General features: G+C 39.1%; 1 protein-coding gene across 4 annotated transcripts in view; it reads left to right on the forward strand.

Moving 5' to 3' along the window:
- Positions 1 to 25,706, forward strand: part of MCC (MCC regulator of WNT signaling pathway) — a 184,000-nt gene that overhangs the window by 107,713 nt on the left and 50,581 nt on the right. For all 4 annotated transcript variants that reach the window (XM_005494560.4, XM_026797725.2, XM_074533460.1 and 1 more), the window contains 3 exons: positions 7,249 to 7,362; positions 14,704 to 14,846; positions 22,261 to 22,397. In XM_005494560.4, the coding sequence (XP_005494617.2) occupies positions 7,249 to 7,362; positions 14,704 to 14,846; positions 22,261 to 22,397 (394 nt within the window). The remainder of the gene's footprint in view (positions 1 to 7,248; positions 7,363 to 14,703; positions 14,847 to 22,260; positions 22,398 to 25,706) is intronic.

Below are 25,706 nucleotides of genomic sequence, written 5' to 3' on the forward strand. Positions count from 1 at the left end.
AATGATACTGTAAACATCTGTTGTAATAGAAGTAGAGCCATTAGTCTAGGCCTCTGGCATACTCAGAAGTGCAATTAGCACCATGGTCCATTTATCAAGTGTGAATTGCCAGATTAATTTTTCAAGGGAAAATCTTCCATGATTGCATTCTTTGTTTTTTCCTTTAATACGTTTTAAAACTGATCCTGCTCACCAGAATAGCATTAGTTTACCTCTTCTGTGTACTTCTAAAACAATCTTTATTGTATTTTCTTTATGGAACATTTTTTTGCTTTGATTTAGTTGGAATAGTTTTTTGGTTTGTTTTAAGAAATAGTTTGAAATATTCACAAGTGCCTGCAAATGCTAATTTTCAGTAAAAAAAAACTCAAGCAACTTCAGTTGAATTATTTTTAAATAATACAAACAGATTGAAAACATCTTCTGCAGATTTTTCAAATTAAAACTGTGTCTTACAAAAATTTGGTCTTTGTTTTTCTTGAATTTGAATGGCTCCATCCTGGCAAGTGTTGGCACATTATTTGTTTAGTATTGCACAAGCATATGAAGTAACTGTCTAATGTTTAATATGACAATAATTGCCTCAGAAGCACAGTCACAAAATGTCCATTTTGTCTGTCACTTTGAAAATATATAGGCTTTTTTATTAGCATGTAACAGTTGTTTCAGACGTAAAGTTTTAGGGCATATTTGTAGGCAGCAATTTGGTGGTACCCCTTTTTTTAGTAATTTTGACTTTGCCTTGGGTAGTTACTTAAAGGGCTGTTGACTGGTATTTCAGGGCTGTGCTTTAGAGATCATAGCTGAAAATGTCTGGGGAATATTGATTTATCATGTCACTGCTTCTGGGATATGGTTATTCTTTTATGTTTTTCCCTTCCATTTTGTCAGTAAATTTACAGAAACTGAGTTTGATTACATTTATTTCATCATGTGGACCATAAAAAATGAACCTTTTATGGGCCATGGCTAGGAGAAGGTGGCATGAAAACTCAGGACAGAGAAGAAAAATCGTTAAGAGTAGCTACACATTCATCTAACAATCGCTTTAAGTAAGTGTTGTTTGCAAGTAGTGCTGATCTGTGTGCCTGATAAAATGTAAACTTGACAACACCTTGGAGTTTTATCTGTTAACAAACGTCTCTAACATGACTTTCATATCTTTTAACTTCTCTCTTAGAAAGATTTTTAAGCTTTGACTTGACTTTTGTTTCTTTTTGTTTGGGGTTTTTTTCCCTGATTGTGTGAAGCAGTGCTGTGATTTCTTTCACACTTAACTGTTCTATGTAATTTTTTTCCTCTGTACCTTGTTCACATGTCTTCAGTATATCTACCGTGCATTAGCATGAAAGTTTCTCATTCACCTGAGCAGATAAGTGCCAGCCTTGTCTGTGCTTTCCCTGGACCAGCCCTGGTACTGTTCTATATTGCCATTTGTGAAAGCTACCAATCTACAGCACAACCACAGCCCTGAGATTGCTGAAGGTTTTATTTTTCTGTCTCCAGATGTGTTTTTCACTATGAACTTACATCACCAACCTTTTCATTCTTTGACTGAAATCCCTCATTCTCTTGAAGAAGAAAGGTGTTAGAAAATACAGTGGATAGACATTTGCTGTTTTGCCCTTTCTGCACTGTTAGCTGGAATTCTAACTTGTATTTTCCATGTTGTTCTCTACATGTATCATCTCTCATGTTACAAAGCAGCTTGGGTTTTCAAAGCCAGCATAATGTCCAGTGTAATTTGATAACAAAAGAATTGGAACATTTTCAGAGAAGAGGCAAAATTCTTAGTATTTAATCATATGTTTTTATGTATGGTGCCTGTTATGAAACTAAGTAGTTGCAAAACACAGAAAATGTCCATGTTGTGGATTATTTGCACTATACTATGCAAAATGCCAGTGGGAAATGAAAAGGAGAATGGCAGAGCCTGGTATTTTCTGACCAGGTTCTTCTAGACAGTCCACATGTGGAAGCTGTGATGTTTAATATCAGATTTATTTATTTGAAGATAGTTGATGGTATACAGGATTTTTGTTTTAACATCATGTCACAGAACACAGTGAGAACACAATACAGGTACAAGTCAAACACAGCAGAGGAGAGCAGTTGCAGTGCACAGCTCAATCACAGAGCACCAGTATGGTTCCCAGCCTCTCTCTAACATAATCACCCCCACCACACTGAGCATCCCTGGCTTTGCTAGGAGTAAATGTGTGAATTGAAACTGGCTCAAACTCATTACTCACTTTGAAATTCTGTCAGTTGATTATGTTTTTATAGTTTTTATTTTGGGCTGAACCATGTGTAACACCCCATGCTGGCCTGGCTAATACACTCGTAGACATTCACACTCTTAATGAGCTTGGGTAGAAATACACACCAGCTGATTTTTTCAGCTGTTCAGTTGTTTATCAAAATCAAAACTGACCCTCAGATCCTCTTGGTGTTGAGATCAAGTCAGCTTTTTTTGCAACAGCTGTGCTCAGTCTCACCCAGCCACATTCTTCCTGAGCTTCATGGACACATACCCTGGCCCGTCTCTGGTCTTTCTCCCATGGCAGGGCTTTACTGATCAGCCACAGAGGACACAGAGAGAACAAATAAACTGGGCTTTTGGTGTTTGGATGCATTGTATTGGTATATAGTTTGGTGTGATTTTATGGCTCCCTGGTTATGTCCGAGGTTACCTTTCTGAACATCAGTTCCCAACCTACTGGTGTGCAGCAGTGGTGTGGCTAAGGAGTACAGGAAGCAAGGGGAATAAGATAAGATTAGTACTTAAATTTCACAGAGAATTATATGCATAGGTCCTTTTTGTAATTTCTCTGTTGAAAATAGCAAACATGTGCAGTCAGTACAACTGATTTTAGCAATATGATTTAATTAGTCTGGTTCCAGGCTGAGGGAATGAAAAATGTGGATCAGATTTTGTGGTGAGGATCACGTTTCACAATGGCTTGGAAAAATGCTGAGTGTAATACTAATTTTAGTGCTTTTTCAGGGATCTAACCTTATAATTTTTTCAGCACCCTCATTCATTGCCCTTTGCGATTTTCTGTTGGTTTTTTCTTGGCGTCAGAACACTTCTAGCAGTGTGAAGAACACTTCAACAGTACAGTAGTCACCTGCTTCCTTAGCATTCAGTTCATCTTATTATCCCATCTACTTCTGTATTTGTTTCCCACAAAATTCTTCAGAAATACGACTGCCCACAAATGTTGTTCCTGATTCCTGCATAAAGCATTTCATAGCACCAAAAACAGTCTTCAAAGCAGAGTGCAAAACAGGCATTGCATATCATGTCTGCAGTATTGTGTGAAATGCTCGTAGAAGGAAGTGGATAATGAGGAAGAAACTGCATTTATAAAGGAGGCTTGATCAGAGGTTAGGAAGTTGCATTTCCTAAGCTTGTCCTTATGTTTTTATAATTACAGTACCTTTCAAAACTTAGCTGTACTTTGGTTTGCATTTTAACAAAAGCATATTATGGAGTTTGTTACTTTATATTGGTAATATCTTAATAATAATAAATAATTGTTACTGTATATTTAACGTATTAAAACCTGACAGGATATATTGGGTATAGCATGTGGTATATGTTTCAGTAAGCAACCCGCTGTTGTTACTGTAATAAAAGCTCAAGGAAATTGTAGCTTCTAAGCTAAGATAGGTAATGAATTTTTAATTTATCCTGTGCATCTAATGTATTTTCTTACTTTCTTGGATGATGGTAGAGAAGCAAATTGGTTGGCTAGTCTGACCCTTCTAATCTTGTTCTCACATGTTGACCTAGCTTGTCCTGTTGGACAGTTTGGGTGCCCCAGCATCACAACAGTGGTATTTTTCTTGATGGAATTCGAGTAGATGTATTGGATCAATATAAAGTTTTTGAACTGTGCAGGCTTTGTCAACTGAGTGTTTTCTATGTATGAAGTAGGTTCTCTGTTCAGTCTGTTGCTTAAAGGTTCAGATCAGTATCTTGTACTGGCAGAAATCTTTGTGCTGTCTGTATTAATTTTATACACTACTGAGTTTTTGATTTGTTTCAAAATCTTGTGTCATTAAGAGGCAGCCCACCTTGAACTATAAATGCATGGTATGAGTGTTAGTCATAGTGACTCTGCCTTATCTGTCATTATTTGCTGAGGGGAGAAAAAAAAACAGTATGCTGTATGGCCACCCCAGTTCTCTCTGTCTCAGTTGTCACAATCCTGTAGTAGTTCAGTGCTGCAGAGTTACAATTGTGGCTGACTTACTGGTTGTGATTTTTATATTGAATCTTTCCCACTTTAAAAATTTGGCTTATTAAACTTGATTTCTAAACATGAAGTTAATTTTTCCCCCACCAAGAATACTTCTGCATAGACGGTAGCTCTTTGCTCAGATGTTACCTTTTCTGAGTTACAGCAACATCCAAAGATTGTGTTCCAGTTCCCACCTGCCTTGTGATAAACAAGCACACTGGGAAGCATGATCTGTGGGAGCGCTCACACCTTAAGGGAGAGTGCAGCAATGGTTCCTAACACCTTTTTAGGGAATTGCAGAGGAGAGCTTGACTCTGCCATGAATACACAGTTACAATGGCTGTGTTAATCTTATGTATTCAGTGGTAGCTGGAGGCATCACTTGCACATCAAACTAGAGTATCGCAAGCAGCCTTTCTCTGTTATGATAGCTTCTTTTTATGTAGTCTGCCCTTTCACTGTGTTGTTTGGGGGTTTTTGTTGTTGTTGTTTTGGGTTTTTGGGTGGGGTTTTTTGTTTGTTTTTATTTTTGGGTTTTTGTGGTTTGTTTCTTTGTTGGTTTTGGGTTTTTTGTTGTTTTTTGTTTGTTTGTTTGTTTGTTTTGTGGGGTTTTTTTGTTTGTTTGGTTTTTTAAGTATATTAGGACTTGGAAACTAAAACAGTCTAATTAATGAAAGATGGTAAAAGATACAGCAAGCTTTCCTTGTCCTTAATAAAGCTGTCCTTTGGTTGTTTGGAGCAGAGAGGTGCTATACTGAGCACAGAGGTGGATGTAACTCGCCCATCTTTGGCAGGAGCTGCTAGGCCAGGCTGCTGTAAAACCAGGCACAATTCATGTTGTTTCTTACCCAGCTTGCAGTGTGCTAGGGGACATGAAGAACAGCTGAGCTGACTGCAGAGGGTGAAGAGGACAAAGACACATCCATTGGAAGTCTGCCTCATTAGTTCTGCTGTTCAGAGAACAAGTTGCTTTTCATTGAGAGTTTCAAATTAATGGTGTCCTTTTATATTACAAGGCCATGTGTATGGACATTATTAGTCTTGTATTTAATTAAAACAACAGCTGGTGATCATTTAATTACAGGGTATGAAAGGGAATGATACTTGACTATGTAGCATTGTTTTATTCAATTTGGAGAATTGTAGCCATTTTTCATGTAGTACTTGAAAGCTGTGGTGAAGGATGTGCATTTTGATGAACAAACTTGTGAGCTTCATTGCAACAATTCTACTCTGTTATGGCAATAAGGTAAAACAGTGGCTTAAAAACTCACCAGATTTCCTGAAAATCGGAAGGAAGTAACGAACCGATTCGTACAATTGGTCTGGTTCTTTTTTCTCTGCGCTGTGAAATCAATGCATAGTTTCCTTCTGCTGAAGGCCAAAAATACATCAAGGTATTAAGGATGTTTCTGGGTTTATTCAGAGTTTTCAGTGTACATACTTTATAGAAGCTGTGTAGGATATGCCCATAGCAAGCCTGAGCTACTGTTTTTACATGAAAAAGGAGGCTGCCTTGAGAATCTTAAATGTTCTGCAACATAAAATTGTGCATGTATGTAGTTGTACTGAAACAAATAACTGCATGTAAGGTATTTTTGTAGCTGATGTAATGAAAGTCCTGTTGACTGAACTGACAAGTGAGGATACCCAGGGAATTACTAGTTACACAGCATTTAAAAAGGCAGAATTCACATCCAAATTCCTTATTAAAATTATCTTTCTTGTCTTGAAGGCAGAGTTTTTTTCATTAACAATGGATACTGTATGTGAAGAGCCATTTGGTTCTGGTCTCTGCTGTCAGGCAGCTGCTTTCACACATCAGCATGGGAAAACAGCTATGGTTTTGCTGGCTTCCAGTATTATAAAGGTAGAATTTATATCAAAATAGGACTCACTATCTGATTCATTGTAAATGAAACAAGAAAAATTACTTTTAGGTGACCTGCCCAATAGAATATCAGATTGAGGGACTGAAAGTGGGTGGAGGATTAGAAGCAGTTTGTATTTCAGTCTGAATCTTGGCAGCAGAGCAATGTTTGCTGTGTTGCTTGGTCTGGTGTGAAAGGTCACTTCTGTTTTCATACCCAGCATAACTTGAAGCTGTTTCTTTACAACTACAAAGAAAGACTTCAGGGCCAGTGGCTAGTTCTCCTCCTGGACTTTCCAGTTGTAGTTGTCAATACCTAGTGTTGAATTCTGGCTGATGAATTTGGTGAAAAGATGAATGGGGTATTTAAGGACAAGAAAAGAGTGGGAACAATTAAAATTCTTTTAAGAACTGTTCTTGGTTTTTAAGTCATATAGCTAACCTAATTTCAATGTTGTGAGTTATCCTAGCCTGATATATATTTCCGAATGCTGTCAGCTAAGTGTAGAAAATATCTTTCATCAAAAGGATCTGCTGCAGAAAGAAAATTAGTTTGGGTTCTTCATATGTGGGTTAGTAGATAAGAATCACTGAAACTCGCTGGCGTGGGACTGAGGAGAGCAACAACTGCAGAAGAGTAGCTCACAGTGATGTAAGCGTTAGTTGCAAAATAAAAGCAAAGCCTTTACATGGAGCTATCCACTTTCACTAGAATGATAACCTCTATATGTCTAAAGGCATCAAAACGTGGTACACCTCATTCAATAATGCAAATCTTAGTCAGCATTTAATGTAAGGTTTTATAGCGCAAGACTCAGGCTATGTCTTAATGCAGTAGCATTAAAGCTAATCTATGCATTCCTAGCTGAATTATTCCTCATTGTATTTACCCTTATAAAGAATATGGTGAAGGAATGTGTGTTCTGCCTGGAAAGAAAAATTCCATGTTTAAAAAACTATTAGTTAAATTGTTTTATGTGGAATTTTTTTAGACTTTGTTCTACTGGAGTTCCTATTAACTACTACAGAAAACTAGCATTACTATAGCTGCCATATAATATTGTCTCTCCTCTAGTGCTAAGTGGCTTGTGAATTGATTCATTTGTTTCTTTCCTTTCTGTCTTCCAGCTTCATTTAGCAGCCCTGGCTTCATTAAAGGGAGACATTGTGGAGCTTAATAAGCGTCTACAACAAACAGAAAAGGAGCGTGACCTGTTGGAAAAGAAATTGGCAAAAGCACAGGTGAGCAATAGTAGTTCAAGATTCTGAAAATCCTTGGTTTTGTGCAGTCCTTGTTCCTGAGAGAGGATAAAATGCCAAACAATGTCACAAGTCAAAAGAATTTTAAGACTGCAAGACACATAGTTGCCATGGGTTATACCTTTTATATGTTGAAGACATTCTTCTTAAAAAACCCACAAAAATTAATTGGTTGCATTTTGTTTTGAAGTCAATATAAGCAACAAGTGCTTTGAATTATTGTAGAATATAAGAATTACAGGTTGCTCTCAGTGGGTTAGGTAACAGGTTGCAGAGCTTTGCACTCCTGGGTCACATTTAAACACAGCACAAATTAACACTGATCAAAAGTTACTGCCAATTTTCAGTGCTTTAATGTTATGGGAGAAGTTACTTGGGATCTCAGTTGAAATAAACAGGGCAGGAGACTTTTTTTTTCTCCTTTTAATGCCTTTATTAAAAGAGATCAGCTCAAGATTGGGAAGCTCAACGGGTCTGCAGTCTCCATCGTGTCTCCCCGCGTGACTGGGAGGAGGAGGAATGCGCAGCTTTGTCCACCACGGGCAGAGCTGGGGGTCCTGTCCTCGTGGGTGCCTTGGGTGTAACCCCGATCTCGACTTTCTACTGACTCCCGGGTCGTGGTCTTGGTTTCAGATGATGTCTGCGTTCAGGGTGAGGGGCAACAAAGGCTTTCATCATCTCTGCAGGCTCAGCACTCTGTGCCGCACATCTAGACATCACTCTAATTTCTTAATTCTGTATTGGCTCGTTGGTTTTGGGGTCTTTTCAGTAAGTTTGACACTTCCCATGGCATGCTGGTCTCGAAGTTGTTTTGCATCTTCTGATGCCCCCCTCCCACGTCTGGTCCCCTCCCCTCACTGTCTGGGGAGAAGAGCCATTAACTTAGCCCTAGCCAGGGCCTTTACTGATACAAAAGGAACCATTAACTACAACGACTGGTGATTATAATAACAAACAGGTAGAACGGTAGCAGCAATGACTGGCTTTGCAACCCTTTTTTCACAAAAGAAATTGGCAGATTTTTGTTTACAACATCTAGCTTCCAGTATGCCAGTTGGAATTGTGGAAAATACAGCCAGTGGAAAGCCAAGGGCTTTAATAAGAATAAGGTTGGAACTCTGATGCTTTCATAGCTCTTACATAGTGGCAAATGCAAGCAAGGAAAATTGAACTATTTTTAATATTTCTCTCTTCGGCAAAAAAAATCTTTGTTTTCAGATACTACCATTGTACCAAATACCTTTTATAAATAGCTAACATTTCAAAGCTAATTCAAAATGCTTGGATAGAGACAAACAAAACATTTTGTCCTGTGCCACCTTATTTGTTGTTCAGAGATGTTGTACAATCTCCAACCTTGGAAGTACTCAAGGCACCTGGACCTTGTCTTGGGTTGCATAAGGGACTGAATGAGTAAATGTCTGTAATTCTTAGGTCCCTGTAATCCTTAGCCTTTCTGTGACTTTACAGATTTGAAGTTTTCTGGTATTTATTTCATTTTGATGAGACCTTTCATCTCTGTTACTTAAATTCAAGCCAAATATAGAAGTGTTTAAGCAGTCTCGATTTTCAGGCTCTTTCTTCAGTCCTCCCTTATTTTGGCCTTTGTCTGCATTCCCTAATGTTTTTTTCAGCTGCTTTTAAGATTTATGGGCTTGTAAGTGATACTGTTATTGCAGACCAACAATGTAACATCCAGAAATAAAATTACTTTCATGTTTTTATTCTCCTCAATATGTGATCCAGAGCCACTCTGGGAGTTAACATGGTTTATCAGCTATAATCCTGAGAGCCTTTTGTAATTTCTGTGGCATTCTTGGGATAGTCCTCTTTCTGGCTTGCAGTTTGATATGAGGCTGCATTTGACGATCATTAAACTAGCAGATGGATTCACTGTATCCAAATGATCCACATCATTCTGCATGATTGCACTGACTTTATTGTTGTTATTTATAACTCTGGAGGGTCTGATGCTAACCACAGGTTTTTGTTAGTATTTTATTTTTATTTCTGGGTCTTTATTTAAAAGTAGAGATATTATCTCTCAGCCAGTGAAGAGTGCCTTGTAGGTGCTCCCATACAGTACTGAATACACACTGATGGCAATTGGGATTAAGGATCAGTCCTTAATACCAATTAACATGTGCTCTGTTAGCTCAAGATTGTTTGGTGTTTTCTTTGATGGGTTACCAGTTATGCATGTGTACATAGTTCTTGGTTTGTAATGCCGGGGGTTTTACTTGATATTGAGCCATGCAAACACAAACATGGTGATCAGTGCCTCTTGACCTGTGAAGAGCACCCAACTGGAATATCTGAAAAGCAGGCTGATAGCTGGATTTTGGATAAACAAATAAGTCTTTTTAATGAACAGTTTTATATAAAGGTTTAATGATTTATCTCTTTGCACTTCATTTTTTTCTAAAACCCTCAAAAGGATAGAATTTAGTATGTGTTAAATAAAATACAAATCTTTATTAAGGAATTCAAATCATTAAACAAACACAACTCATATATTGAATGTGTTGGCAGTGCTTAAGTACTGAGACATACACTGGTGAAACCACTGCACCTTGCCTTCTTTTTCTAACTGCATACCAAGTACTTGTGCCACTTAACAAATATTTTTTTTAACTTTTCTTCCCACTCCACAGAGATTAGTTCATTATTCTTTCCTCTACAGCCTCTGTCTAATGTGAATCAGAGGTTCAGAAGGCATAAATTAAATAGGAGGTGTTTGAGGTTCTGCATAACCATACTCAGATGCTAGTGGGTCAGTATTAAATCTCTGTTCTGCATCTGACTGTACTTACCAAGGCAGCACATGTTTCATTTTAGCTGACATGGTAAATGCTTTCTGGAACAAATAGCTCTTAAAACGCATTTTTGCTAATACCTTTCCCATCATTTCATGAAGCATGTGAGGCATTTGGAAGAAAGGATTAGTGATTTGCAGAGTGGAGGTGATTTGGGGAACCACAGCTCAAGTAATAGATGACAAATGGTGAAGAAAGCTAGTTGGACAGCATGGGCTTAAGGTTTTGTGAAGTGATGTAATTGATTAGTGGTTGTTGTAGCATACTCCCTTCCAAATCTGCAGCCTATGGAGACCAGATATAGCTTTTCTCTACATGCTTCTATTATTTCAGTAACCTAGCAGATCTCTTTGTCTCTGTTTTTATCAGAGTACAGTTCGTCAATAAAGTGATCTCTTGAATGAAATTTGCTGTGGAACACTGGTCAACCACAACTAATGTCTTCTTCCAAAAATCTTTCTGTGATTATGAGAATTGCTGCTGGCTCTGTGTGGCACAGTGTCCTGGCTTTGATAGTGATAAATGGTGGGAGTCTGAAAGGACAGCATAAGAAATGACATAGAGAATTTTTCTCTTTCATATCCCCCGCCTTTCTGCCAACATCTGTGAGCAGGAGGCCATATCACATTTTATAGTCCTCTGTAGTTCTATCCTCCATGGATTTATATAATCTTTTTTCTAATCTGTCTACATTCTTGGCATTTCCAGTATCCTGTGACATTGAGTTCTGCAGTTCTGTGATTGAGCATGGGATTTAATAACATGCTGAATGTTTCAGCAAGTACAACAAGAATACATAATTCACTTACTATATTCTTCTTATAATTTCATCTCCTTTGACAAGGTTGTCCTGCTCTCTCATTCTTGTGCTTAGTCATTGTTCTTTTATAATAGCTCTAGACACAGAATGTGCTGTATTGTTCTGGATCCTGTGTTACATCAGTAAGTCTCATTACTGCAATAATTGTTTTTTGCCATTCTCTTGATTATTCAGAATATAGGGAGGAACAGCAGAATTTCAGTATAAGAATAAAACCAACACTCTGTAGACATATAAGAACAGAAGCAACATTCTCTGTAGACATGTAAGAACATGTGAACTTCACAGGAAGGCTTCATTTTCTCATTTTACAGAGAAACTTGAAATAGGAATGCATGGTGTTCAAATGAACATTGAAATTACTTGTTTTGCTGTGTGATGTCCTTATCAGACATGGATTAATTCTGTGTGTTTGTATTCATCTTCCACATTAAGTATACGCAGAACATATCACAAAACAATTAATTCTGACCATGCCATGCTTTTGTGGTTGAGGATTTAGCACTATAGACTTGTTTTTATACTTAAATTTAGATTAATGGATTGCTACTTTTAAATCTGCCACTCCTCTCAAATTAAAACACTGTATTAGTTGAGCTAAGATTTTTAGCTTCTGTAATCCTGTTAGACAGGTTTATCACTGTGGCTTGTTCAGGTGATGACTTGTATTCTTGGTGAACAGCGCCACAGCCAGTGTTTGTCTCTGCAGGGCCTGGGGCACTGGGGCATCTCATAATGAGCACTGCTGCTAGTAGTTCCTTTTTTTTTTGACCTCTGATTGAACACTGCAAATTTAATATAAAGATTAACAGAATTAAGCACATTGCTGGTGTTTCTTTCACTAAGAATTCATGAACATTAGTAGGAAATAGAATCACTTGTTCAGACAGTAAGTTTGAATTAAAATGTTTTGTCTTGTCATCCTTCTCCCTCATACACTTCTTGCTGTTGTTGTTTCCTAGCATCAAGAGATCAGACCATTGTTAATTTTTATTGTAAATGAAATAACCTTTTTAATCTGTATCAAATAACAACCAAGAGTTCTCAACTTATATTGAGGACTGGAAACTTCTCTCCTGACTCCAACAATTAATTGCTCATCTTTTGCAATCTTTTAGTTGGTTATCCCTGTGTTTGCTTTCTCAGAGAATTAGACCTCTTAAGGGTTTTGAGACTGGAGTTTATAAGTATGAGGCTGGAATAAAGACGAGGAAAAGGGTATAAGGTATTTATTATTAAGGGTATAGGTATTTATATTTACCTTGTACTGTGTGACTGACATGCAAATAAATCTTAGGAGCTGAATGTGTACACCTTGGAAAGAAATAGAGACTGATGGCAGATTGCTGTTTTGAGACTCAAAGCATAAAGAAACTAAGGATGGTGGTGAACAACCACAGTAGTATCCCACAAAAAAATTTCAGCAGTGGGTAGAAAAACATGCATTTGTCTTTTCCTTTTTAAGTTTTCAGATGACAATTCCATAATAAAGAGCACTTTTGAATAGCCAGAACAATTTTCTACTGGTGCATTTTGGGATTTTTACTGAACCATGTTTCCATTGCTTGGATGCTTTTGCCATTTTTTCTTGATGGCTGACAAGAACTTAGGAGATGCAATTCTGTTCCCTGCCTCAAAGACAGACCTGTCCTCAGCATCATGGCTTGTCTTTTGCAGAGGTTTCCTTTCAGCCTTTTCCAGTTGCTTTTACCTAAGATAATTCAAGAGCTCTTTTAAAAAGTCACATGTGAAGCTGTTATTGTATATTGCCAGACTGCTAGTTGTTCACAAAGTACATCTGTCACTGAATGATGTTATCCTGAAAAATGGTCACTGAAAATTGGCTGGAGAAAAGAGAAATCAAGTTGTAATGTGGCTGAAACCCATTAGCAAAAGTCCATATATCTTCAGTCAATAGAAACAAATTCTGCTTTTCAGACATAGCTTAAAAAGACAAAAATTGTTGTGATTGGGGTTTTATTTATTATCTGGAAACAATTATTATACACTCTATCTGAAACATCCCTTTGGTTTAAAAGCTAAAAAAAACACAAGTGCACATAATAGATTGATCTTGATAATGGTGAGGTAGCATTTGTGGACAAATATATGTGTCAGAGGAAATTCAGGTTTAGAAAGGCTGAAGAAGCAACTCTTTATTGCCCCTAAATCTACTTTAAAGCTTTTATGAAACACTTTCTCTCTGTTGTTTCTGCACTTTGAAAGCTGTGGTAGTTCTTCAGAAAGATACAATGTTAAGATGTGGAAATGTGAGAAATAAGCTGTAGAATGATCCTACTGTAAAGAGTCATCATAAGGTACATGAACAGCCTATCAGTTGCCAACATGAAGTTTCATAAGCCAAGTGAACATTATCAGTCTTCTGAAATGTGTTCCTTTCCTCTCCTTTGAAGTGTCATGATATGATCTGTTTTCCTTAGTGTAGGTGAAAGCGATTTTTACCACAGCTGAATGTAGAAACTATTTTGTTGTAGTCTGTGGAAGGGTGCTCTGATGTCTGTGCTACTTTTAAGTTTGCATATTCATGGAAGTTAAAAACTGTGGAATAAATTTATTTAAAATTAAAAATAAAAATGTTATTGAAGCTTATTGTAAATTTTAATTTTCAAGCAGTCTTTTTATGTAGATGATATTATCAAGCTGTGAATATAAGTGGCCAAAAATATGGGAGCAAATTGTGAAAATTCTGGCGCATCTACTCCTTCATTACTTTTTGTAGTCCAAAGGGTTTAGGGAGTTTGCTTGTATAGAGTGTTTACTTGATTTGAAAAAAAAACCTGTTTGATTCAGCAGTTTTGGAGGACCTCCAATATTACTATAAATTTTGGCCCTTAGAAATGCTAAGATTTTACATTGCCGCTCTTCAATTAAGGAGTGTGGGTTTTATACTGTTAAGTAGCTTGTGATTCTTGGTTATTTTGACAGCATAGTACTTGGCATTGTGTGATTGCTAGGAGGCTTGACTGAAGGGGGTCAGAAGCAAAATGTTAGAAATGAAAGCAAAGGTTCAATCAGCATGCAGTACTGGCTTGTCATTGCAGTGGTTTATAATGGTTTATTGTAATTGAAATAGAGCATGTGCTGGCCTGAAGAGTAAGCCAGGGAGACCACATTTAAAATGCTATGGGAAGGAAAAAGGAGGATTTCGTGATATGGATGAAAAACAAGCAGTCATGTAGCTCTTTAATTGTTCAAATCATGAGCGTTTTATTGGAGATTACGAACATATTAAAAATATGCTGTTACCTATAAACATTAATGAAATCAAGTATTTACACTAGAGACGAAGTTATAACCTCAAAGTGTGATTACTTTAAAATAATGTGGTTTCTGCTGTAAGATTTGTTCTATTTCAGACTACATTGGGGAGATCCTAAGATTCAAAAATTATATATTTATGACTATTTTGAGTTGCAAATAGTGGGGTTTTTTCCAAACAGAAATGGCAACTTCTCTTTAGGAAAGAAACAAGTAAGTACACTGCACAGTCTGTCAGTTCCTCAAATACTGTAACTGCCTACCTGCATATATCTGTCCTTTTCTCTTGCTAAGGCACTGTTGGTTTGATGAGTAGGAAAACTGTAGTGCAGTGCACTCCTGCCCTGTGCCCAATCTCCCTGCAGCTGTCCATAACACCCTTTCTGTTTCCTTGTTTCTCTGCTGCAGTGTGAGCAGTCCCACCTGATGAGAGAGCACGAGGACGTGCAGGAGCGAACGACGCTGCGCTACGAGGAGCGGATCACAGAGCTGCACAGCATCATTGCTGAGCTCAACAAGAAAATCGATCGGCTGCAGGGAGCAACCATAAGGTACTGCAGGTTCCTGGGAATTCTGGGTCAGGGCAAGACTGGTGCAAGATGTGGTGTGAGTTATGCTCTAATATCATGACGACTTTCAGGCTTGTCATGACGGGTACAGAATAGCTGCCCATAATTAAGGTGTGTGTTCTGCAGGGTATCATCCCAAGCACCCAAGAAGTGCTGCCTTCTTTCTGGCAAAGCCACACATTCCAAAACCTGACAAGCACTGCAAAACATGCACCATGACATCTAAATATTCCTTTTTGTAATGTGCCAGTGTACCATATAAGTGATAGCAACAGTGTGTAAAGGAAGATGAAGGTGCTCGACTTGAACCTCTGCTTTTAACTTTATTTTGCAGCCTCCTGTAGATTACCTAAGCAAAATAATTTGTGGGAAAGATACGGTTCAAATAGATATCAGTAGGTTTTGCCTCTTCTTGTGCTGGCTTTTTTGACAAAACACAAAGGTACAAGTCATATTGTTGCCTGGTTCTGCAGCAGCAAAGCTTGGGGTATTACACTAGGTTGTTACTGTGTTAAAATAAACTTTATATTTGACTACATGGAAACAGTTTTCCTCACTTTTTACAGTTTATGTTTTTACATATTATTTTCAATGTTGAAAAGTTGGACTAGAGTGCAGAAGGAGCTTCCTAAAGTTTACATAGTGAAGATGCAGTGATATGCCAGAATCTGTGGATTTTCTAGAGACCATTAAGTTAGATTTGATGCATTTGTGGGTAATGTTGATGTGGTGCTCTGGCCATATAGCAAATTTTCAGTTTTCCTTAACCTATTAGTTGCACTTACTTTTTGGTAATTGCTTCATTTCTTTGTTGTGAATACTTCTGCTAGTGCAAGACAATGTTGTTAGAATTACTCACCTAATCTTTCATTAATATATTAGAATGGAAAAAGAAAAATGTTTAGTGTACCATAAATAAGAGGAAATACAATCACATACATATTTACCACTACTAAAGCAGTGTTAGAATCACATGTTCGTGTTATTTAAGAACATAAGTACTGTTGCCTATGAGATGATCATAACTAGCAAGGGTCACTGTGAGAATTTTCAGGTATTTTCTGCTGGTAGTAGTTCTCTGAAAAAAATCCCCATGACTCCCTTCTTCATTTACGCTTGATACCTCTGCAGACAAACTTTCCATTTGTCTTTTAAAAAGACTAGTTGAAAAGCAAAATCTGAGACAGCATGAGAACTGCACTGATGTTTTTTCTTCTTGAGTGACAGAAAAACTCTATGACATTTAAGAAGAATATTACATAGAATTCATAAAAATGGTGTGTTTGGAATCCTTGTGGCAAAGTAAATGCCAGGTAGTGTAAAATTATGAAGTACTGGAATCAGATGGATACCTCTGAGTGTTTAACCATGTCCATAAATGAGTCAGCTGTGACATGCACAGGAACATGAGGTGTAAGAAACAAGCCTAATGGGATGTAAATGTTGCTTTCATGAAAAATGCAGGTTTTCTGTCCCTTTTGGGCAGTTCTGGCCTTTAAAGGCATCAGAACAATACTACTGCAACAGGTGCCACACCATTGTCATGCCACTCCAGTTTAGTTCAATTATCTGAGAGCTTGTTTTGCTCAGACAGCTGGAATGCCTCATCTGGTTTTATTTGTTTTGGTTTTATTAGTAAGAACAAAAAATGTTTGTTAAGTTAGTGGCTCTTTTTATTTCCTTTAATGATGGAAATAGCTTATTTTCTTTGGCAGGCCAATAATTTGGTGCCTAGGGAACAGAGGAGAAATATTCCTTCTGAAAATGGAAACTGAAGGGATTCCACAGGGTTTGTTAAGCCAGCTGAAAGAAGGAAAGCTGGTATCTCCTGGTGTGGCTTTCTGTAAATCCACTCTGAGATCCACACGTGTCAGTCTTGAGGAGCTGTCTGTGCATCCCACAGAGCAAGGGCGGTGCAGTTGCTGTCCTTGCTGGAACAGCGCTCCACCCTTGGCTCTGGGGACTGCTGACTCCGGGAGCTGCAGCAGAACAGTCCGGAGTGGAGATGTTCTGGGAACACAGCGCTGCTGGGGCCTCAGCAGTTACACTTTCCTCTAAAACAGGAGGATTTTGGTTTTGATTTGTCTCTTTGAAACCTGCAGGTAGTATTGAGGAGAAGCTTTACTTGTGCTGTGATGAAATTTGGGCTGTCTTTCTGGAACCAGAACTTACATTAATTGCATAACAGATTAATGTTTCCCCAGTGCTGACACAGTGACTTTCTTTTCCACATACCAGTTTTAGATTGTAAAAATAAACTAACCTGTACCTTCATGTACCTCTACTCTGTGACATTCCTTATAGTTCCTAAATACAAAAATATTTTAGAAATAATTAGAAGAAACCAGTGCTTCATGGAGGGTATTTGACTATCCTCTTTAAATTGTATTATATTTATTTGAATGTGAGCAGTGCCCTCAGAATGTCAGACAGAAAGTAAGGAGACACCATGTTTAAATCTGAATAAGGTGTTACAGCAGTTTGAGGAGGAGTGTTGGCAGGCTGTATAAGCTAGTTATTATTCTCCATTCTGAGAATTTTTGTCTCTATTTTTTGGTGTGTGTTGGGGGTTTTTTGCTTTTGCACTGTCAGAGTTTAGAAGTGTAATGGCTTTTGCTCATGCAGTTTAGTAATGCCAGCTCTAGAATCATGGAGTGGTTTGGGTAGGAAGGACTTGTAAGACCATCTAGTTCCAACCTCTGCTATGGGCAGGGACACCTTCCACAAAACCAGGTGGCTCAGGGCTCTATCTAGCTTGGCTAGGAATGCTTTCAGGAATGGGGCAGGCACAGCTTTCCTGGGAGAAAGCTTAACTCACATGTCAATGCATGTGTCGCTTCCCAGGCGTGTCTGATATGCTGATACCAGTGGCAGTAATCTTACAGGAATATTTTTAGAAGTTTAGAGGATTTTTCTAGGTTTGCTAGCCATTTCTTGGATCCATGTGTGTGGCCTCATGAATTTCTAGCTGCAGCTCTTGCTCTGCATTCTTCCAGCATTCCTTGAGGAAAATGAGTTCACTGTGCTTGGGGGGAGCAAGCCAGCATTCATCTGCAATTGTATAATCTCCCGACTGCTGATGCTCCAGACAGCCTAGCTGGTTTGGAATCCGCCTTCCAAAAAGAGGTATTAAGGTGAAAAAAGTGTGTTCCAGCACTCAGATACTCAGGTGCAAGTAGACGAGCCTCCGTTGCCAATGATCTCTGTCCTCTGACAAGGTGCACGCAATTTTATCTCAAAGTGTACAGCCTAGAAGATGGGAAAACCAGTCAAATGGATCTTCCCAGAGTCATATTGTAAATACTTGGACATAAAGGATGCACCCAGTTACTCTGAAAGATGAAAAGGATTTAGAAATTATTCAGTAGAGTACTAAAATGTAATAATGTCTACATTTAAGGTGAAAATTTCTGACTTCAGAAGTTTTTCATATAGCCTTAGATTCATTCAAACTTGACTTTTTTTTCCTTAATAATTTCTTTGGCTGTCAAAATCAGCTGTAACTTCAGTGTGTGACTGATAGTTTTTCTTAGATGTCAAATTGAGGTTCAAGAAAAGTTAAAGAGAGATGTCTAATTGCTTTTAGTTCTAAACCAGTGGCTGTTTGGGTACATCTCTAACTCTAAAAATAGCGAGCAAGTGTAACAATACCAGACAGAAATATACTCTGTTCAATGTTGGTGCCTGCTAAGAATTACTTGAAATAGTTGTCAAGAAGCTTATTATTGGTGTAAAATAATTTGTTCAGACTTACAATTTTTATTCTGAGATAATTTAGAAAGTGTTGGAAGTTAATGGAAAAGAGGGGTAGTGTGAGAAACAACTGCTCACTTTGAAAATTTAAAAAGGTTTATTTAACCTTGAAAAAAAATACAGCTGAAGACTACATAAGGAAAAATTCACAGCGCTGGGAGCTGCCCTGGTGGATACCATGTGGCCAGTTCATCTTCAAGATGGATGCTCAGTCTTTTAAATCCTGGGGGGTCGCATCAGCCAGCCCTGGCCCCTCCCAAAGTCTGTCAGTCAGCTCTTCTTTGCCATTTATCGGTGGAGAGTGCTTGCTTGTAACTTCGTTGGAGATCAGATGTTGCCATCCCGCAGCCACTCATCACCAAGCTTTTCCATTCCCAGCTGTCCCATGCGAGGGATACATGTGCACGCCTTGTTTTTACCTATCCTAAACGACCCAGGCTGTCTGATGGCAACAATACAGGAGGAGAAAAGGGAACTAATTATGGGGAGAACAGAGGACATCTAAACTACAATAACATAACTATACATCACTAAAGCTTTTCTTAATACTCAAACAATAGTAATTTCTTAATTGTGAGAGCCAGTCATCTCATTATCCATCTATAACAGTAGCAGAGAGACTGCAGCTTCACAAGAAATAGCACACAGCGCTTACAGTCACATTTACACAGTGACCTGGAGGTCTAATTCTGGCTTCTAAATATGTGCTAGGTGGAACCATTTCAAAGGGCAATGTGGGTGTAATAATGTTGGCTTCAGTGCACAGTGCCCAGCTCCACCTGCCCTCAGCGATTAATTTCTGTGCTGTCTCAAGCGTGTCACAATTTGTTCACAATGAACTAGTTCAGAGGGACTAAATGAACTAGTTTAGAGGGACTGGTCAATCTTCGTGCTCATACACCTGTAGTATTTTCTGTTGGAGGGTCTTAGAGGGTTTTAAAAATAGTTTTTTTAAGTAAAATGATTGTTCAAAAACTGCTGGTATCTGTAGTACAAACTGTAGACTGTTTGCTTCTATGAAGAAAACATGCACCTTGCCAGTGTTCTGTGGTGTGAAAGGATGCTGAAAAATGTGCAGTTTTGCTCACTGTTGGAACAAGTTTTTCTGAGTGTCTGTGCAGCGCTCTGGTCCTTGGTTGCACCTAGTAGTGAAGAAAGCAATTGGTGCAGAAGTAACTGAAAACCACAGACTTTTTTCTCTAATCCTCCCATCCTCTGTGTTTAGAATGGCTTGATCTGGTCTTAATTGCCTCCAGCTTACCATGACATTCCAGCAAGTGGGACCATCAGGGCCCATAACAGAACAAATGCCTGCTTTTTACAACCAAGCTGTTGCTGATGGCAGCAATAAGGAAATTGTAATGCCTCCAGTGGTGTGGCTGGAGTCCAATGGCTGGTCCTTGTCAGCTGTCGAGCACCTTGCATTTCCAGTGCCACTGGAGGACTCTTTCCTCTGTTTTGGAGAAAAGAAAGTCTCAAACAGCATCTTGTGTTACTGCCAGCATCAGTTTTAATGGCAGAATTTATATTTGTGATGTATCACTGCCCTTGAATTCCCCCATATTGCCCTCAGTCTGTTTTCAGTCTGTTCTCTGGTGGTGGAGCAGTGATTGACCTTGCTGCCACATTATCAGAAATGGATTTCTGATCTTTCTGGTCAGCTTTTAAAAGCATTAGTTCATTTAGAAACTGACTTCTGGCTTGAGTCATCAGAAGGGTGAGAGTCCTGCTGCGTGATGTACTTTTCACTGTCCCAAGATCCTGAGGGGCACTTAAACTGAAAAACCCAGTGCTATTACTAGCTAGATGAGGCTGTGTTGTATTTTAAACAGAAAAAATCTGTGCAAGATCCCAAAGAAGAGTGGTGAGAAATTATTTTTATTATGTGTGCAGTTGCTTTAAGGCCAGAACTTTTTATCCATTTGAGAGGTAATTCGGGTTTTAAAAATATAAGACTATTTGTTTCATGAAAAATGAAACAAAATCAGTTACCTTCAGAGGAAAAATTACAACTGTTTGAGTGCTTGGTAATTGTTTTGTCTAAAGCTAATTACTAGTGGCTTTTTATGTGGCTAATAACAAACTGGTTTATGGAACATTAAATGACGCTTATGTGTCTTCATTACACTGTTTTAACTCCTGCTATTCATGACTAGGTTCTATCACTCTCTTAAACACGTGTTTCGTGGTACTTCCAAGACTATTCTTTGATGTAAATCTCGGTGTTTACCAGCTGACCTGCAATTTGTTTAGTAATTGTAGCCACTAAGTGCTTCTGCTAAAGTCTCACTTTCTTTGCCGTGAAGCAAATGTAAGGGCTAAAAGAACATGGTAGAAATTGCAACTCACTACCTTGGGAAACCCTGCTTGGCAAGCAAGCTAGAAGTCCTTTTTTGGGTTTTATTGAGGTACATAAGTTCTCACCTCTGCAGCTCTGAGAGCGGACTTTACTTCTGTCATTGATACCTGCATGTATTGGCCATCTTGTCTGTTGTTTTGCCTGAATCGAGACACACCTCCAGGCTGAATCCTGCAAGAAACACTCATCACCATGTAGCACACACACAACAGACCTAACTTTAGAGATACCCCTCCCAGATGCAGATCCCCAGATAGGTCTTTGCTGTTTCTCATTGTTTCCAAAGCCAGACGGTTCTATTCTCACACTTTTCTGCTGAATCTGCAGCAAAATTAATCTCTGCGCATGATTTAGTGTGCAATAAAATGATGGCTGTTTCTTTTCTATCAGAGGGGGCCCTGCACCTGGATAAACTGGTGTTTTTCCAATGTTTAAAACAGATACTTTAATGTGAAAACAGTTGCTATGAAAGTTTAAAAAATAATAAATCTGAGTCAAATCAGCAAATGGATCAAAAGAAAAAATGTTTACAAGTGTTCTCAAGCAAAGCTATTATTCATTTACTTATCTTCTTTCCCAGTGCTTTGAACTCTTTGTGTGGAGATGGGAGAGAAAAGCCCTAATTTTTTAAGCTCATTAGCTTCAGCTAAAGTATTTTGTGTCCTCAATTATTTTAGTTGAACCAGCTTGACAGATAAACTAGGTAATTGAGTCTTTTTTTTTTTCCAGCAGTTCAATGCAGTGCTCACTTATCTGTTGCCCTCTCTTTTGGGAAGAGAAAATAAAAAAGCAACCTGTCTCCAAAAGCATTTTGATTCACATGTGCAGGTACCTGCATGTGCATGATTACTTTGCACATGAGGTGGTGACATCGTTGGACTGAGAAAGAGACCAAAACCAGCTACTTCTAATCCACTTTGGGATCAAGGCCACTTGTGCTGGTTTGTGTAAATTATCAGCTGGGGAGTTACTTCAGAGCAGTCTTTGTCCTTGCGCACATCCTTCGTAGCACTCAGTTCCACCCATTGCTTTTTTTTCCAGTGGCCGGGAGAAATAATTAAGTTAGGAATAGAGAAATGGAAACCAGGCACCAGCTGCTGCAAGTGGGTATTGCAAGCATGGCACAGTGGCTTTGCAGTGAAGAGTTTAAAGTCATCTCTACTGACTGGGCAAAACACTTGTGGGAATTGGATCCTGTGGCTCAGCTTGTGGGTCTGAAATGACTGTCACGAAGATGCACTTTTCCTCAGAGAATTTAATTTTTCCTTTTGCTCTCTCTGCCAGGGAGGAGGATGAGTACTCAGAGCTGCGGTCAGAGCTGAGCCAGAGCCAGCAGGAGGTTAATGAAGACTCACGCAGCATGGACCAGAACTCTGTCTCAGTGCCAGAGAACCAGTCCACCATGGTCACTGCAGATGTGGGTGAGTTGTGTTCTTTGCAGAAGTGATGACTTCCCACAGCAAAAAGGTATCATAGCTTTTGAAATGCAAATGCAAGCATTTGATGAGGAAATGAATTAATGTAGGATGTGTTAATCACAATTGATGCTGAGCCTCTACATGACTGTGAACTTAGATGCAAAGTAATCTTTGTGCCTTGATTGTAGAATTTTAGTATCATTGCATTTTGAAAAAATCTGTGACATCATTGAGTCTTAACTATCAACCCAGCATCACCACCATGTTCACCATTAAATTTATAGTCCTCAAGTGCCATACCCACATAGTTTTTGAGCACTTTCAGGCATGGTGACTCCACGCACCCCCTAGGCAGTCTATTCCAACACTTCACAACCCTGTCCATGAACACGTTTTTCCTGATATCCAGTCTAAACCTCCCCTGGTGCAGCTTGAGGCTGTTTGCTCTCGTCTGGTCACTTGTTACCTGGGAAAAGAGTCTGACTCTCACCTGACTGCACCCTCCTCTCAGTTGCAGAGAGCAGTAAGGTCCCCCCTGAGCCTCAGTTTCCCCAGAAGCAGACTTTCTAGCAGAATTCTGGTGTAATCCTCACTATGACAGATTTCCAGAATTCTCTTCAGTATTCTGTTCCTGTTTCCTGTACTATATTGTTTACATGTGCAAGACCTGCAACAGCATATTTGTATTTTCACATCTACAACTTCTACAAGCATTGATACAACAGTATTAATAATAATGTGACTGTGAAGTGTCTGATCTAGGAATTAAAAATATTTAATAGAGGTTTTTAAAGTTATAAAAAAGTTAATGTTTTACTTTGAAAAGCTAGTGCTTACTGTTAAGTTCCTATTTGAACAAATTCTGAGGGTTTTTTCAGCCTTAATTTTCTTCTTACCAAGGAAAAAAAAAGAAGCTTAATCACTTTTCAGGGTTTATTGTGTCTTCATGAAGTGAAGCTGAACCAGGCTTTGTGAATATAAACAGCAAGTTGTATAAGTTTGTTATAACAATGAAAAACATGGCAGTAGAATGACGTACAATGTAGATACCTAGAATATAATGCGGATGATGTTTCTGTCTCAAAAATCAACAGACAGGTAGCTCTGGAGCCAGCCAAGGATTGTTGGTAATAATACACTCTGGGAAGGAACAGGATGTGGCTGGAGAAGGGAGCCGTGTGGAGGTACAGGCGCCACTCTTTAGAGACAAATGTCCTTCTTCAGCTCCAGGACATGAGCACAACAAAGCACACAGCAAGCGCAGGGATGCAGCTGAGAAGGGGGCATGTGCTGTAGAGGGGAATCCAGGTCACTTAAGACCCCAGAAGCCCTCCCAGCCATTTCTAGAAAGGTTTGAAAGAAGAGATTGCCCATGATAACTAATTTGCATAGAAAGGGAGAACCTTATCTCCAGACCAGGAAAAACTTACCTATAAGCAGGTCCACAAAGTCCAGGGTGCTTGCTTTACATGTGCAACCCAGCACTCTGAATGACTGAATCATGCCAGAGCCAAGACTGGTGATCTTCTCTTTTTTCTTCTCCCTTCTTCTCCCTTCTTCTCCCTTCTTCTCCCTTCTTCTCCCTTCTTCTCCCTTCTTCTCCCTTCTTCTCCTTTCTTCTCCCTTCTTCTCCCTTCTTCTCCCTCCTTCTCCCTCCTTCTCCCTCCTTCTCTCTCCTTCTCTCTCCTTCTCTCTCCTCTCTCCTACTCTCTCCTTCTTGCTCCTTCTCTTCTTCTCTTACCACCTGCTCTTTCTCTCTCTTCCCTTTCCCACATCATCCAAAAACCACTGCCATGTGCTTGTATAATAGGTCAGGGCCTAACCTGACCCAGGTTAGTTTTCATGCCAGGTGTGTATTTGTGAGTTTTTGTGGACCCTGTGACTTTCATCATTCCTTCGACCACAAGCATCTGCAAATCTTGGGTGCTGCCTTTCCCTGAAGGGTAGGCTCACAGACAACAATGGACAAAGTAAGAATGTTATGTCTAGGTGTCCGGTTTATCTCGGCTGTTTGAGGGGCCTGAAAAGGCCTGGGGTGGCCTTGGGGCAGCCCGCGTATCGAAGGACGAGAAGAGGCTTCAGTTCTTCTTTCAGTTTTATGTTTATTAATTGTTTATCTAAAAGATGTTCTTTCAGCCGAACAAAGATCCGCTCAGCAGTCAGCCATGGGCACACTGTCTCTGCCCTCCCGGGCAGCCACGTATCTTTATACCCTTTGTTACGTATACAATATTTATCATTTTTCCCCAATACCATCTATTCTTATAACTCGGTGTACTCTCAGCCATAACCAATCCAAAGGTGCCACCGTGGCCAAAGAAGATGGAGGAGAAGAGGAAGAAGAAGAAGGACAGGACACACCCCAATTCCTCCATCTTACTCCTCTAAACCCCCCTGTACATAAATCCTAAACCCTGTGTCTCACTCTCTAATTAACTAATCCCTTCACCATTCACCCGGTGAAGCCCTCATCCTTGTCGTCTCCTGTGCAGGACCAAAGTCCAGCCACCAGACACTTCTGGCAACATTCCAGGACTCCCGAGACCCCCAAGCTGGTCTCGGTGGCTCAGCATCTCAGGACTGAAATCTTGAGATCCGACATCTAGGGATTCCAGCATTTCTTCCATATTTTCCTTCTATCCATAGACTGTGTCTTTTTTGGATGTTGTTTTCATAATCCTGTGAAAATAAATCGCACACACACATATAGATACAGGAATATGTATGATTTAAATCCTAGATGTACATATATAAGGATAAATAATCATGCTCTAACCCATGTGCATGACTTGCTTACTGCCCTGATGGAGCGACTGCCCTAATCAGTGACTTAGTAAAACCAGTAGTACCTCATGACACTCTGGGGCATGTGGATCTGCTGCTCTGTTCTACAGGCAATAAAACACCTAGAGGTAGAACTGTGAATGCTCTCCAGTATGTCTTGCAGAGCTTGTGATTTGGCTGTGCTGGTTTTCTGTCAGAAATGGGGTTCTCACACTGTAAAATACTTATTTTATGGAGGAAGTGTCACCATCAGAACAAATCCCAGCAGACAAGGTCTTGTGATGGTTGTTTAAATGTACAAGATGTTTATTACAGAAGATGTTATGGAAAAAAGCAAATTCAAGCAAACAAAACACAAGGTTTTTACAAGTAAGCATCCTGCTTGCTATATCCTGATTGTGAATGAGTGATGGTATTATGAAGGGCTTTTTTGGTATTACTATAACACATGGGTGATTGCTAATTAGGAATTAGTGAATGACTTCCCAGAAAAAACTTGTATATGTTGCGCATTCAAATTTTTCATGC

Source organism: Zonotrichia albicollis, chromosome Z (genome assembly GCF_047830755.1).
Source record: "Zonotrichia albicollis isolate bZonAlb1 chromosome Z, bZonAlb1.hap1, whole genome shotgun sequence".
In the NCBI taxonomy this organism is placed as follows: domain Eukaryota; kingdom Metazoa; phylum Chordata; class Aves; order Passeriformes; family Passerellidae; genus Zonotrichia; species Zonotrichia albicollis.